Genomic DNA, 14,375 nt, shown 5'->3' on the forward strand with positions numbered 1-14,375 from the left:
CTTTCTCCATTGCCTTCCCTATCGCATCTGAAAAGGCCACTCTTCAACTCGCGCATCTTCCTTCACTTTGGTGTATCCCTCTATTCAACAACCTCTCCTCGTCAACTCTACTATCCTTTGCCAATCCGGCTTTGTTCTGCAATCAAACCGCAAAGATGTTCGGCCTGAGCCCCCAAATGTATGTACATCCCCGTTAATTGTCGCGTGTCGCGCGTTCGGGCCAGTCGCAAAGGTGGCGTAAAGTGTATGAAGCTAATATTCTGCGATTTTGTAGCGAGAACCTCGTCATCATCCTCGGGACGATGCAGATTGCGAAGAAGATCCCCTTCGACGACCCCAATGTCCTCAACATGTGCCGCGCTCTCTACATTGTCAGCAACTTGATCATTGCTGGCCTGTACCTCTACGTCCAGATGCAGATCAACAAAAAGAAGGGTACGCTCGCTACCACCCTCCCAGCGCACCTTGATTGCGGAAATCGAAATTCCAATGATTGCTGCTGACTTTCAATCCACAGATATGACCACTCTGAAGTACGTCGAGCCTGCCCCTATGGGCTCGGCCGAGGAGCCCAAGCTTGTTACCACCACGATCAACGCGTACGACTCGACCCAGGTCAAGACTTCGTTCCGGTCACAGATGATGGGTGTCGCCATGATGGCCGGCATGCACCTGTACATGAAGTACACCAACCCCCTGATCATCCAGTCCATTATCCCTCTCAAGACCGCCCTCGAGTCCAACCTGGTCAAGATCCACGTCCTTGGCCACCCCGCCAGCGGCGATCTCAAGCGCCCTTTCAAGGCGGCTGCTGGCCTCATGGGTGGTCTGCAGCAGGGTGCTCCTCAGTCTGACAAGAAGGCTGTCGAGGCTGCCGAGCGCGCCGGCCGTGGTGGTGCCAAGGAAGAATAAGCTCACTATACTCGGGGAAATGCAATGAAAAGTATATACGGCTACCTGGTAAACGTGGTGGCATGGGTTCGCGCTGTTTACTCTACCTAATACGATCGATTACTTGGTTAGATGCTCAACGAAGTACAGAACGGGCGCGATTCGTCCACCCCCAGCTTCTCGCTATATACGTCTGCTTATGTGCAATGCATGCAATACAAAAGTTCACGTCACAGGAAGTGACCATTTAAACTACCAGAGCCCTTTGCTACATGCTGAAATCAGATACTGGAACGATTGCTCCTGGGCGAAGACAAAACAATAGAAAGCAGATATACTGACTGACCAGGAAACAACAGCATCTTGATTTGAAACCTTCGCATCAGTGCTATCAAAAATTGGGGCGGCTTGGTGGCGATCGGGACTCGGTGGGTCTAAGGGTCCGACGTCACCGGGGTTAAGCTGCAGGCAGTCAATGATCCTGACTTTTTCTTTATCAATCACCATTCTTTAGACCCTGCATTGCAGCCTGCGCATTCTTTCCCTATCGGTCGATCTGTAATACGCCCCCAACAACTCATACTTTTTCTTGTTTGCTATCTGCCAGTCCGCATACCTCTTTCGAGCGAAACACCCCAGCAATGCCGCGACCATCTACACCTCCCCGCGCCCCGGACCCCTCCAAGGCAGCCGTTTCGCCTCCAACGCCTGCCGTGACCCGTCGAATAGTGAGTCGCAATGGCGTTCTTTACCTTGCCTAGCTACGAGTGGAACTCTCTAACCAATCTAACAACTAGGAGGAGAACCGTTTGCGAGCCAAAGCCATCCGCGAAGCGAACGAGAAAGCTGGCGCGCCGCCGCTTAGTCGCACGCGCTCGGGCTTCGTCGCCGCCGACGACGTCCAAGTCCCCAACACCCGCAAGCGAACCCACGACGCCATATCTTCTTCCTCCGCCCCCGTCCGCAACCTGCCCGCCACGAGCCGCGATGGCCGCATTAACGGTGCGACCGATGCCGCCGCTGCCGGCGCAGGCGCAGCAACGAAAAGCAGCAACAGCAAAGAAGACGATGGGGCGATACGGCCGGCGCGCAAGTTCACCAAGTTTGTGGACTACGACTTCGACAAGATCACCGACACCAAGGGTGGGTTTCTGAGCACCGAGGACGACCCGTGGAACAAGGCAATGAGCGGCTCGGCGACGGCGAACGGCAGCAAGAAACCCGGGCAGCCGGAGCCCGAGGAGCGGCCCAAGGGCATGACGACCGCGGAGTGGGAACGGTTGCAGATCCTCAAGAAGCTGCGGCGGCAGAAGGCGGGGCCCTTCGAGCCGGGGCTGAGCGTGCTGAAGGATGCGTCTGAGCGCAAGAAGTGCCGCGAGTGCGGGAGCCTCGAGATCGATTTCGTGTGGGAAGAGGTGTTTGGCTGCGCCGTCTGCGGGCGGTGTAAAGAGGCCATGCCGGAGAAATACAGTCTGCTCACCAAGACTGAGTGCAAGGATGATTACTTATTAACAGATCGTAAGTTCGTTCGCATTATGCGTCTATGAAACCGAAGAACGTGAATCTAACGAACTGTCTGTCAATAACAACAGCCGAGCTGAGGGGACGAGGAACTCCTCCCGCATCTGTCGCGGCCGAACCCGCACAAGTCGCACTGGCACGACATGATGCTGTTCCTGCGGTACCAGGTGGAGGAGTACGCATTCAGCGACAAGCGGTGGGGGTCGGCCGAGGCGCTCGACGAGGAGTTCGCCGCGGCGCGAGGCCGACAAGAAGAAGCGCAAGGAGGCCAAGTTCAAGTCGAAGCTGCTGGACCTCAAGAAGCGCACGCGCACCGACGCTTACCGCCGCGAGCACGGCAAGCTAGGAGGGGGCGGCGGCGGCACCTCCTCGTCAACGTCAGGGGGTGGTGCCGGGGGCGCGGGCGGTAAGGGCAAGGCCCGGTTCGACGATGTGATTGGGGGTGGTAAGCATGTTCATGAATGGGGCCGCGCTATCGAGAATGAGGCTGGGATGACGGTTAAGACGTGTACGACGTGTGGTATGGAGGTCGAGGAGTTGGAGTTCTAGAGAGGGTTTGCCGGTTATGATACCCCTGATTTAGAAAATAAAGCGTGGCTATTGATCGATGGTTTTGGTGATGGTGATGACTAGCGAAGAGGGTGTTTGTGTTGGTGTTTGCTCCCCGTGAATGATGAGAGTCTGGAAGAACGACGCCGCCCTCATTCCAGAACATCAGGTTATCGAGGTAATAACGTCGGACTCATCCCATTCATCGCCCAGGCCCTACTTCTGCGGTGGTATGAAGCTGGTAACGGCGGATTCTTTCCACCTTCATCATTATTCTAATTCTGCATATCTGGGTAAGCAGCCGACCGTCTTAATTTGCACAGAACCAGATAAGAAGCATCATCTCTCAAAACAATAGCCTTCGCGCCCACGCTTTGCGAGATGACAGCTGTACATTGCCAGCATTTCTCAAGCCGACCTCTTCAACATGAGTTTAGCCGCTGTGTCAGCAAAGTGTGCGGCAGCGATAGTACGTCTGTTTGGATGCAGCCGATAAATCGACACTTGTATCTCCTTTTGTAAGAGACGTGCGGGGGTCTCCATCAGCTCCATGAGATCCAAAACCCACGACAATCGGCGTTCGTACCGCTCTTCCAAGTCCTTTCGTATGTCTCCATGTTGGTTCACTACCTCTCTCTCTAAATCCACAATGTAGTCAACCAGTCTTCTGATCGGCTCTACTTTCCACCAAAGGAAACTAGTAGGCACAAATTCGTCGTTACGGTAATCTATAGCGTAACTCCCAACGCCAAGCTCGGTACTCTTCTTCTTGTATTAGCTGTTGTTCTGACATTACAGATACAATTGGTTATGGTGTAGCAACTTACCGAGTGTTTCAAATCACATTTATATACGTCCCAGTACCTCTTTCCCACGTCGCAGGCGATTATTAGATAGGTGACTCTCATAGCTCTCTGAGATTTGTTGAAGCCATTTGGCCCTCAATTCTTCAAACCCTAAGCCCTCGATAGATGCCATCTCCGCGTCAAGTTGGGCATGCTTTTTGACTGACTGGGCCTTTCGTCTTGCCCATTTCCTATAACCTCGACAACATGTATGTTCAAGTTGGAGCTCCTCAAAGCGAGAGCGTCGTATAAGCGTGAGTAAGAGAACTCTTGAATCCTCTTCTCTCCCTAGCTCGTTGAGGAGGCACAACCATTCTATTGCAACAAAAGGTGCATGTACCCGATTGTAAGACCATGGCTTGGGATAGAGTTGACAGGAAACGGCGTGCGTGGCCGTACACCCCTCACTTGCACAAGGACACTGACAATCATCTGTGCCCGATATATCCGCACCAGCTTGCAGAAGCAACTTGACCGTAGCTGCATAGTCAACCCGCCCATGGTGCCCAACCGCCTGTGCACTATCTTCCCATCCCCTGAGAGCCTCCATCAGGCTAGTGAAACCAGCCTGATTTTGGTCGTTGACAATGGCATTTAATTCAATATAATCCTGAACCAGAGTTGGAATCCCTTTGTAAGCTGCAACCATCAAAGGTGTCGCGCCTCTGTCGTCCTTGCGGTTGATGGCGGTATAGCCGTGCCCAATAAATATCTTGGCACGCTCCAGAGGCCAGATATAATGAAGAAGCTGACTTTTTCTTTTGGGTGATTCTTGGACCAGCTCGAAGTTGATGTCATCTACCATAGTGACCAAAGCGGTGATGTCGTCATATGAATTCCGATGTACCCAACGATCGGGTCCATATAGAGCCATGTACGATAGTATTTGTTTCGCGAGAGGCGAGCAAAGGCCGTGCTGTTTATCTTCTGGAAATGAGGTTCGAATGTGTTGTAAGACCTCGAGCACGTAGGCATGTTGATCTATAGAAGAGGGAAGGCTGGTTACAAGGTCAGGGACTGCCGAGAGGAGTACCTTTGCTATCTTGCTGTTCCCTAGTATAGCTGTGTAGTCCCAAGGGGTTCTGCAAAGCCAATCCATGACATTCACCGGATGGCCCGCATCCAGTAGCGCTCGAGTCAGTTCTGAGTTGTTTTGTAATACTGCCAAATGCAATGGAGTTTGTCTTAGAAAGTTACTCGTGATTTCCAAGGTCTTTGGGCTACGAAGCAGCGTTGTTAGTGCCGTTTCGGAGCGCTGAAAGATGTCACGTTGGATTGACGAAGTGTTTCCAAAATCTAAGAACAGTCAATCTCTCAGAGCGTGGAGTGGCTTTAGGACTGATCTAGACATGCGTACCTGGGTCCAGTAGTATTAGTTTGTGAATGAATTTGAAGTAGAATAGGTCGATTTCCGGTGCTGTAGTACTATACAAGTAGGTAGTATTGTTGACGTCCATTTCCAAGTGGGAATTTGCTAAGTACATTGGCTCGAATCCAAGATTGGCAAGTTCGTCAATCAGAACAAGATGGCAATCTCGACCAACGAATGCCCATTGCATACAGCTATATATAGTATACTAACGCATCCATGATTTTAATAAGTTGATCGAGATTACGTGTTCGAGACTATTGAAAATTTACTTACCTAATGTCGTCGAGGCCCTGTATCATTTTAAAATTAACAATAAATAGTCGTAAGAGGGATAGACAGGTATTCAAGTCGGCCTGATAGAATCCCATTAGGTTCTACACAAGGGGTTAGCGTAATTTCTAATGAAAATAATGCCTTGAAGTACCTGTATATATCCTTCTCCACCTGGGTTGACATGGTGTATAAAGGATGGATCCCTTCGATACATCTCGGTGAAACTAGATATCGCTTCATCAAGGGTAATGAGACCTCTTTTGCACTTATGAAGTGTCTCAAATCCTGGTGACGTATATCGAACGATGTATTGGGGCCGCAACGTCAGACCAATGGAATACCCTGTTGCTTCGCTCTGGATGCCTATGGCAGCTGTCACGGCCCATGGAAAGTTAAGTTGAGTAAGGGCCACCCTGATAGAACATATGTACTGTCTGCCATCGCACCTGGCATTGTTGCAGTCGCCAAGAATCATCGACAAGGGCGTATATTTGAAAGCCCACAAACGGCGGCGAACGGTCCCCTTTGTATGGCAACAGCAGGCACAACTTCTCTGAAGGCAAGTCTGGCGAGCACGACCCCGGTTATTGCGCGACTGGAGAGATGTTAGCGTGCTGCGGGTGTTGTTGCTGGAGCCATTGTTGAGCATATCTTGTGAATGTGACGTGGGTGGTTGAAGGGGAGGCGATACGGGCGGTTGAGCCATGCCCAGCTGACCCAGGCTTTCATTTTCAATTAACGCCAGATCGGTGTAAAAGGGGAAGAAAAATATATAATGATAGGCATAAGATCTTTACATCATCAGGTTTGTCTTCGCATCGCTTGCGAGCTTCCTAAGCGACTCAAGGTCATCCTGACAAGAAGGCATCCACTTCAATCTCCGCGCGGAGGTCTTCAGCCCTTTTTGGGAGTCCAAGTCAGACGCCCTTTGCGACAGGGCGTCAAGCGCTTCTGCGACAGCTTGGACAGAGGACCTGCAGTACGTAACGATAAGGTCGGCCTGATTCGTCTGCTCATCTGCGCAGTTGAGTCTCTTGGCAACCTCGCAAATGAAGTCGAGATGTCTGGCGACCCTGTCGACTTCGACAGGGACCCTTTTGGTGAGTTTGTACGCTTTCCGGAGCCGGCTGGTGCCATCTGCTACCTGAAGAACTAGAGAGGTCAGGCCTGCAGCACCACTAACAATCCCAAGGACTTCAGCCATAGTTGGAATTTGACTGAGTAGCGACGGACAACTATCGAGGTGTAGAGGGGAAGTGTATATGGGGAAATAGGGGGGAGCCGATGACGACAAGGAACTAATCTTCAGCAAGGCACTTTGGGGATGTGTAGCTTAGGACGAGTAAGTAGTTAAGGTACGTAGTATTAGTTCGAAATGAAGGAAACAGAACAAGACAGGAATTTTCTGGCAGGGCTCACCCAATAACCCCGAAAACGAGGCAAATCTGTCAGGCTGACGGCTACCCCGCCGGGGCAAATTTTCAAGTCAGGCTGGCTGCTACCCTGCCTGGGCTCTCCTAATATCCAAGGATAATTACATATGCATGCAGGTACTGAACCCAATAATGGCCAATATTTTGATTACCCGGCATGCGATTTGGCGATATCCGACAATAGACCGTGGCGGTGTACAACACGGACGAAGCCCGAATCTGCCTTTTATGTCGGCACGTTTTCTACTTTCATGTAGCGGCTATCCTAGTTTACAGGTAATCTTCATCGACTACCCGGTAAACATCAAACCGAGATGGCCAAGATTTGACTGTGGATGGGAAATTCAATTTGATAGCTTTGGGAGCAGCATGTCTCGACGTGGTGCTTTCAGGGCCCAGTGGTGAGTCTGTTCAGGGGCTTTTTGATGAGTGGGGGTGAAATATATTGTCAAACCGATACTCGTGTCCTGTGACGTTGGAATTGAGAACTGACAAGGGGAAAGCTACATGGCTCTGGAGATGGGAAATACAGGGATGAGTTTGGCCGTACCCCTCTAGACTTGAGCGTATTAACCCACTGCGCCTTCGATCTCGTGCAGCCAACGTACCGTGTGGCCTCTAGCGGCGCCACGTCACCTCTAACCTCATGGAAACCAGCTTCAAGGCAGATTCCTCTGTGTTCCATGCATGTATTCTCTCTACGTCGACAGCCTCGAGTGATATTACCTGGATCCTCGATTTATTTTTCTGTCGCTGGATGTCCAAATTGAATAGGCCCTGCATGCATAGCTACTTTCTATGCAGCTAGCATGGCTTCCCAATCACTAATGGACGCCTCCGGCATGAGGCACCACAACTCGGATCACCACAATCTTCGGCGCTGTGCGTCTCTTTCATCTCTTACCGATACCTGCAGAGAGCCTTGCAGGATGATGCCCCAATGATAATGCTCTCCACAGATCGCCACTCATGCACTGATGCGAGCCATTTCATCTAGAGTTGGAGTTGGCGTCCCAGTTCCATTGCCGGGGGTAGATGTTTTCGTTGTGGGTGATGGCCTAAGTTCAGTCTCTACTCTCCAACTTTGCTTTACACAGTACGAGCGACCTATGATGAATGTGAAGACGAAGCTAAGATGTGATTTTGAGAGCGGAAAGTAGTATCGCATTAGTGGACATGGGCGAACAATCATGTTGAACAGGGTAGTTGTAAGAAAGGGGGCAGGCGAACTTACATATCGGACCAGTTGCTCCTTGGTCAAGCCGTACGAGGCTGTGACTCTCTTACAAGTGTCGATAGAGACACCAACAAGCCATCACGCACCTACTGCATATGATATCTATCTGTTCGTCCCCAGCCCTCGCATCAGCAGTCCTTCTAATGATGTCCGAGACCAAGTATTCCGTAATAGCCCTCTCAAGCTCGGTCGTCTCTCCTCTCCTAGCCCACTGGAGCGGCGTGGTATAATTATCTTCCTGTTCCGGATCCTGCCTCAATGTCTTTGCATTAGTCTCCAGAAACACGCGCATTCGGAAGCCCCAGAGATCACACACTGTCCCCACGCCGCTAGAAGGGCTACGAATAATGTTCGATCGAACGTGGACGGGCGCGCCGTTCGAGATGAGCTTCCGGGCCAGTCGCCCGACCTCTGCTATGCCTTCTGGATATCCCCGTAACATCTTAGGCCACGACCCCAAGGCATGCAGAGGGGTCCAGTCCTCGTCCGTCACCACTTGAGCATTAGCGCCATGCCTCAGCAGGGACTCGGCCATGCGACACATGCGGCGTGTCGCCTTCGCCTTGGTCGGCGCCAAGGCGCACATCAGGGGCGTCCACCCGTTGTCGCTGGCCTCATTGACGTAGAGACCAGCGCCCAGGAGGAACTCGAGCACGTCGTCCCCCTGCCCGCCGGCGGCGGCGTAGTGCAGGAGCGATTCCCCGTGCGCGTTCCGAAGCTGGACGCTCTCTGAAGCGGTGGCGTCGCAGTGCGAAAGACACAGCTGCAGTTGCGCGTAGCTTACGTGCTGCGCGACGGCGTGGAGTGCTGTCTCGCCCGCCTCGCCCGCCTCGTCGGCCAGCTCGGGCAGCGCGCCATGCTGGAGAAGTATTTAGAGGGTCGCAGTTTGGAGGCGACGTAGGCTGAAAGAGGAGCACGTGAAATGCAGCGCGTTCTTACCCTGGGGGCCTGGGAGATTGGGGTTCGCCCCCTTTTCAAGAAGGCCTTTCAAGGCGCTGTCGCATTGGAACGATACTGAGGCCTTGTGGAATAGAGGCCAATGAGTTTCGCCATCCCCTCAGTTTGGGTTGCCACCGGCTTCTATGAGTCGACAGACCAGGCTCCGCTGCCTTTCAAAGTCGTCGGCAAAAGGGCCTGGCTGCGTTCCATATTCCGGAAGGATCATCCTTTTGTTAACCGCTCGCTCCAGAGCTTCTTGGATCGCACTGGGTTTGTATGAGACCTTGGACAGCAACACGGCCACGGAATCGTCACACCATGCGGATGCAGCATCGCTCAGCGTCCGCCTCTTCTCGCCATCGCCCCAGCCGTCCCAGACGTCGAGGAAGTAGGCCGTCAGATCGGCGTGATTGTTCCGGGCCGCCACCCGGAGACAAGTGAGCGGCTCCTTCATGGGTCCCTGTCTTACCTGGTTTTGACTGGGTTGTGGGATGGGATACCAACGCCCTTCAGGGCCTCCCAGTCGCCAGAACAGGCGCGCCATCTGAAGCCGGCCGTATTGCGAGTGGAATTTCCCCTGTAGGCTGGATGGCCTGCTGCTATGTTCTTCTCTCTCAGATCTCTGAGACAAGGTATCTAATAGCATATTGCACCTCAAGGGATCGGCCGTATCGGAAGTAGTAAGTATACTGAACTAACGGCAGGCACCTCGCTCGTCCAGGAGCCCAACTACATTATCATGGCCCCAGTCTAAAGCAAGTCTACGAGGGAAAGTGCGTAAGACCCGTTTATGTTGGCGCCGAGATCAAGTAGGAGTCCAACCGCTTCGATATGACCTCCCCTTGCAGCATTAGTAAGAGGCTCTTCAAGCCCAGACCCATTTACATCGGCGCCTCGTTCAACCAGTAATCTAATTATGTCGACATGTCCTCGGGCTGAAGCTAAAGAAATAGGCGCTATACCAGATGCCCCATCCTCGTCGCCGCCTCGTCCTCTCAAATTGGCGCCTTGCTCAACGAGAAATTTAACTATTTCGATATGGCCCTCAAATAAGGCCAGCGCAAGACTTGTCCAACCATCTCGACCAGTGGCGTTTATATCGGCGCCTCCTTCGATTGAGAGTTTAACCATATCGATATTGCCTGCGGCTAAAGCCAGAATAAGACATGTCCGACCATTTTGACCAACAATATTTATATTGGCGTCTCGTTCGACTAGAAATTCGGCCATGTCGATATGGTTTGCGGTTAAAGCCAGAGAAAGACTCGTTGCACCATATCGACCAACGGCGGTTATAGTGGCGCCTCGATTGAGAAGGAGTCTCGCCATATTGATATCACCTCGGGCTGCAGCCTTAGCGAGAGTAAATTTCCAGACCAAGCAGAATTTATGTTGGCGCCTCGTTCGATGATGAGTCTTGCCATGTCGATATCACCTCGGGCAGCAGCCTGAAAGAGAGGCGATCCTTCAGGCCCATCGTGGTAGACGCTGGCGCCTTGTTCGATGAGAAGTCTAGCTAGATCGATATAACCTTTTGTAAAAGCCGTAAGAAGAGAACTCCCGGGTAAAAGCCCTTCGGTATTCGTGTCGGCGTCATGCTCGAGTAAATATCTGATTATATCGATATTATCTTGGGCTGTAGCGCCCACGAGAGGCGGTCCGTTATGATGAACGTGGTTGACGTCGGCGCTTTGTTCGATGGGAAGTCTAGCTATGTCGATATGACCTCTTAATAAAGCAGCAAGAAGAAGCGACTCGTATGGTAACGTTTCGATATTCATGTCGGCGCCATAGTCGAATAGAAGTCTAGCAATATCGATATTGCCTCCAGTTACAGCCTGCATAAGGGGCGAGCCATACGTGGTCAGAGTGCGATTCAAGTTGACGCCTTGGTCAATAAGAAGTTTAGTCACGCCGATATGATTTGTCTCGATGGCGTAGCACAGTGGCGCCCCCAAATTCCTGTTATCCATGGATTTGGCATCGAATTGTCCAGTCCTCCAGAGGACTTTCAGAAGCTTTGTATCCCCTACTTCAATCAGGTGAAGAAACGCCCCCTTCTGGTTAGAAAAGGAGAATTTCCGGCCAAAAGTAGTGCACCACTCTTCATAATCGGATCTCTGCAGTGGGTCGGTCTTAAGAGACGGGTTCACTATGCCCACTAGTGGTTTACCTTCGATCAATGCCTGTACGGTATTTATGCTCTTCGTGGCTAATGTAGTGAAAAGCGGTGTCCCGTATCTCTCTTTTTCTACTTCTAAACAAGAACGAGTTATAGGCTGAGCTCGGATGAGAGCCCCCTGGTTGCTTTCGGCTAGGATGATCAGGTCTTACCTTTCCAGCGACGAAGGCGAGGAGGTAAAGAGTACGGCTGGTGGAGAAGCGCATCTTGGGAGGTATGGTGAATGAAGCTTGATAGATGTCGGGTGTTCTTGATTCAAGGTATTGATAATTGGAAAAGGACTTTGCGATCTTCATACTGGAACGGGGGAATGGCGGTGTCTTCTTATACGCTGCTGGAAATCGCTCTATGCTGCAAAGAGCGGAGGGAGGCTACTTCTGTGGACTTGGGGCAGCGTCACTCCCTGAACCAGCCCGTTTGCCTCTGAAGCGGATGTTTCCCTTGAATGTATGTCATGTGTGCTGAGCAGTTTGCTTTCTCAGCAAACGGGCCATGATAGACGGGTACGCATGTGGCTGCCCGCGGTAAGACATCCGGCCTCGGCCAACCCTTTGCAACAAATGGCGCCCTTCGACATTATTGGGACACTCGATGAAGTCTGATGCCAGCTACCCTATGATATGCATTTGCCCGTGAGCCACGTCCTGAATCCAGCAATGAGCCGCAATATTTGTGAACCACAGAAGCTGGACCAATGAGAAAGTAGTATGAATGAATTCTGTTTGACTGGGTGGTGTCGCCATGGCCGAAGTCGACGAGCATCAGATCAGCTATTATCAAGGGATATGACAGTCTGGCGGCTATGCCGTTGCACTACTATATTCGGACCTCAGTTTTGCTAGTGATTACAAGTAGTTATCCAACTACTATCTATTGCCTGTTGAAGCCAGGGGGATCCAGGTTCAATACAGATGCAAATGTTCACTGTTCACAATTTTCCACGGATATGGACAAATATGTCCTCAAACTCTACCATGTATTGTATTTGCATAGGGGATGAAAGGCTTCGAGGGACAATCACGTTCGTAAGTACGAAGAGTAGTTTGTTGCATCAGCACTGTATTATTATGATCAAGCAAGTCATCTGCGGGCCAGCGCTGCCAGGACCATCCTAGTGTACATATATTATCCAAGCTTGATTGCCTGTTCTTGTGATACACCTTGCGCCTTGGTACCAGTCCCCAATCCAATTTCGCACTTTCTTCAACTGAATATCCAAAGTGTTTCTCCTCAGATGAGCGACATAATGCAAGGGCTTCGGTTTTCCTTTCTCTCTCCTTTTCCTTCCGCTGCCAATCAAGATAAGCTCGTGTGCAATCTACAGCTTTCCCTTGTAGCCCTATGAACCCTCATGGGGCTAGCCCTTATATGCAAGGTAATTGATCAGTGAGTTATGCACCTCGATCAAGTCATCCACAGGGGCGTCGAGGGTCTTACGCGTAACCTTGCGTTGATCGGCAAGGACGCGGTTGTCGGCGCAAGCCCACGCTAGGTCCTCCACGATGGACTCTACGCCGGGTTGTCGGCCGTTTGTGCATTTCTTGTAGATGGCGGACTGGAGATTACCATCCGAAGCGCCCTGGCGGCGCGCCATGAGGTAGTTTCGCGCAGCCTGTCTCGGCATGCTGCACAGTCGCGCCCGGGCGCCGTGGACCGCTGTGAAGAGCGCCTTCAGCTCTCGGCGTCGGAGGAGTCTGATGAGCTGGTAGAGTCTTGACGTGTACTCCGCACTCATCCCGCCCTCGGTCTCATGTTCCGGGGAGCATCTCAGGCAGGCCAGGAGTTTCCACATCGGAGAGAGTACATCGTGGTCGCCATCTAGCTCGGGTACCACCTGTTTGGCAATATTGACATTGCAACTGAAGGCGAGGCGGGTCAGTTCGGAGTGGAGAGGCGGCGCGTCGGTACCTTCGGTCAGATGGAGATACAGGGCCTCCTTCTCGCTGGCCCTCATCTTCTTGATCATCCGATCAAGGAGGCCGCGAACTTCCTTGCTCTGTCCATCCTGCTTTTGATAGAGCTTCTTCAGTTCATGGGATAATGTGGTTGGGCCACCACTGCGCCATAACGCCTCGTGCCCGAGTATTTCCATGTTGTCCTTGTTCAAGAGCCGATAGACTGCAAGTCGGAGCTCATCATCCGAGATGGGTATGGCGGCTTGCAGAAAGTCGGTCATGGTCATCAAAGAGTCGGGGTATCTATACCAGAACTTCTCCAGGCGCGCCATGGCTTTTGGGTCGATTGGGACTTCGTTCATGGCGATGGACCGAAGCACGCCCCGGAGCGCCTCCACATGCTTGCAGTCCAATGGCATGTCATGGAAGAACTCTGTGCTCATCTCCAGCTCCTCCAGTCGTCGCCTAGCGACGGCAGGGTGGAGCCTCTCCAGGGTCCTGTGAAGCTTCGCTTCACTCATGATGACTGATTGAGTAAAGTATCTTCGTCGGAAAAGAACCTAAGGTACAGGTCAGAATGCCAATCCATGTGTCATGAGTAGATGAAGTTTCCGCGTCAAGAAGTTCTGATGTTCAGGAGGAAACAGACTGTCCAGCCTCACGACTTACCTCAAGCGCCTGATGGTAGAATCGTCCTGGGGATGGTGCAACTTTTCGTGCAAGTTTGCTGCTGGAGAGATGCAGCAGGAGAAGGCCAGTTAGATGAAGTTTTCAAATGAAGCAGTGAAGAGGAATAGTTGCATGCAAAGAGTGCGATGTACGAGCATGAAGTGCCACAGTAGACAAGTGGCAAAAGAAGAGCAGAAGGTTGGTCGCTGTACGAATGAAGGATGGAAGGTGAAGGGTCAAAGATTGACGATGTAAATCTATGGTGAAGAAATACTGTCAGAGTGCGTGCCGGTCCAGTACTGACACATGGCATCCGAGAAGCGGTACCGTAGCTCCGCGGCGCGGCCTTGGGCTTCGTAGTGTAGCTTGCTGTTGATTCGTACGTCAAGGGACGCGGGACCGCGGGAGGGACGGTTCATGGAAGATCTAATTTCTCAGAGCGGCAGTGCCGGATGGTCTTTGACATCGGTACTTCCCTGGTGATCCTGAGAATTGTTAACAGAAGAGGATAAATGGTAAGCTGGGTGGGAGATCTGGTATTTCTAGCCAAGAAGAGAAATGGAGGAAGC

At 51.8% G+C, this 14,375-nt stretch overlaps 5 protein-coding genes across 5 annotated transcripts; 2 read left to right on the forward strand and 3 right to left on the reverse strand.

Moving 5' to 3' along the window:
• Window positions 1-155: 155 nt before the first annotated feature.
• Window positions 156-912, forward strand: PG994_002258 (phosphate transporter; the record flags this gene model as incomplete). The annotated part of the gene is made up of 3 exons (XM_066853667.1): window positions 156-178; window positions 275-435; window positions 518-912. The coding sequence occupies 3 exons, from the start codon at window positions 156-158 to the stop codon at window positions 910-912; spliced, it is 579 nt and encodes a 192-aa protein (XP_066721808.1).
• A 620-nt stretch (window positions 913-1,532) lies between these two features.
• On the forward strand, window positions 1,533-2,961 carry PG994_002259 (XPA protein C-terminus-domain-containing protein; the record flags this gene model as incomplete). Its single annotated transcript, XM_066853668.1, has 4 exons — window positions 1,533-1,619; window positions 1,689-2,409; window positions 2,494-2,614; window positions 2,640-2,961. The coding sequence occupies 4 exons, from the start codon at window positions 1,533-1,535 to the stop codon at window positions 2,959-2,961; spliced, it is 1,251 nt and encodes a 416-aa protein (XP_066721809.1).
• Window positions 2,962-6,244: 3,283 nt separating this feature from the next.
• Window positions 6,245-6,655, reverse strand: PG994_002260 (uncharacterized protein; the record flags this gene model as incomplete). The annotated part of the gene is made up of 1 exon (XM_066853669.1): window positions 6,245-6,655. The coding sequence occupies one exon, from the start codon at window positions 6,653-6,655 to the stop codon at window positions 6,245-6,247; it is 411 nt and encodes a 136-aa protein (XP_066721810.1).
• A 1,318-nt stretch (window positions 6,656-7,973) lies between these two features.
• Window positions 7,974-11,538, reverse strand: PG994_002261 (Ankyrin repeat protein; the record flags this gene model as incomplete). The annotated part of the gene is made up of 7 exons (XM_066853670.1): window positions 7,974-7,991; window positions 8,119-8,156; window positions 8,212-8,980; window positions 9,218-9,682; window positions 9,883-10,406; window positions 10,496-11,246; window positions 11,395-11,538. 7 exons carry the CDS (start codon window positions 11,536-11,538, stop codon window positions 7,974-7,976), a joined length of 2,709 nt encoding a protein of 902 aa, XP_066721811.1.
• Window positions 11,539-12,599: 1,061 nt separating this feature from the next.
• Window positions 12,600-13,658, reverse strand: PG994_002262 (uncharacterized protein; the record flags this gene model as incomplete). Its single annotated transcript, XM_066853671.1, has 1 exon — window positions 12,600-13,658. The coding sequence occupies one exon, from the start codon at window positions 13,656-13,658 to the stop codon at window positions 12,600-12,602; it is 1,059 nt and encodes a 352-aa protein (XP_066721812.1).
• Window positions 13,659-14,375: the final 717 nt, after the last annotated feature.

The sequence above is a fragment of the Apiospora phragmitis genome (genome assembly GCF_038363925.1).
Source record: "Apiospora phragmitis strain CBS 135458 chromosome Unknown utg000002l:1.0-5516284.0:1.0-5523493.0, whole genome shotgun sequence".
NCBI classification, from domain to species: domain Eukaryota; kingdom Fungi; phylum Ascomycota; class Sordariomycetes; order Amphisphaeriales; family Apiosporaceae; genus Apiospora; species Apiospora phragmitis.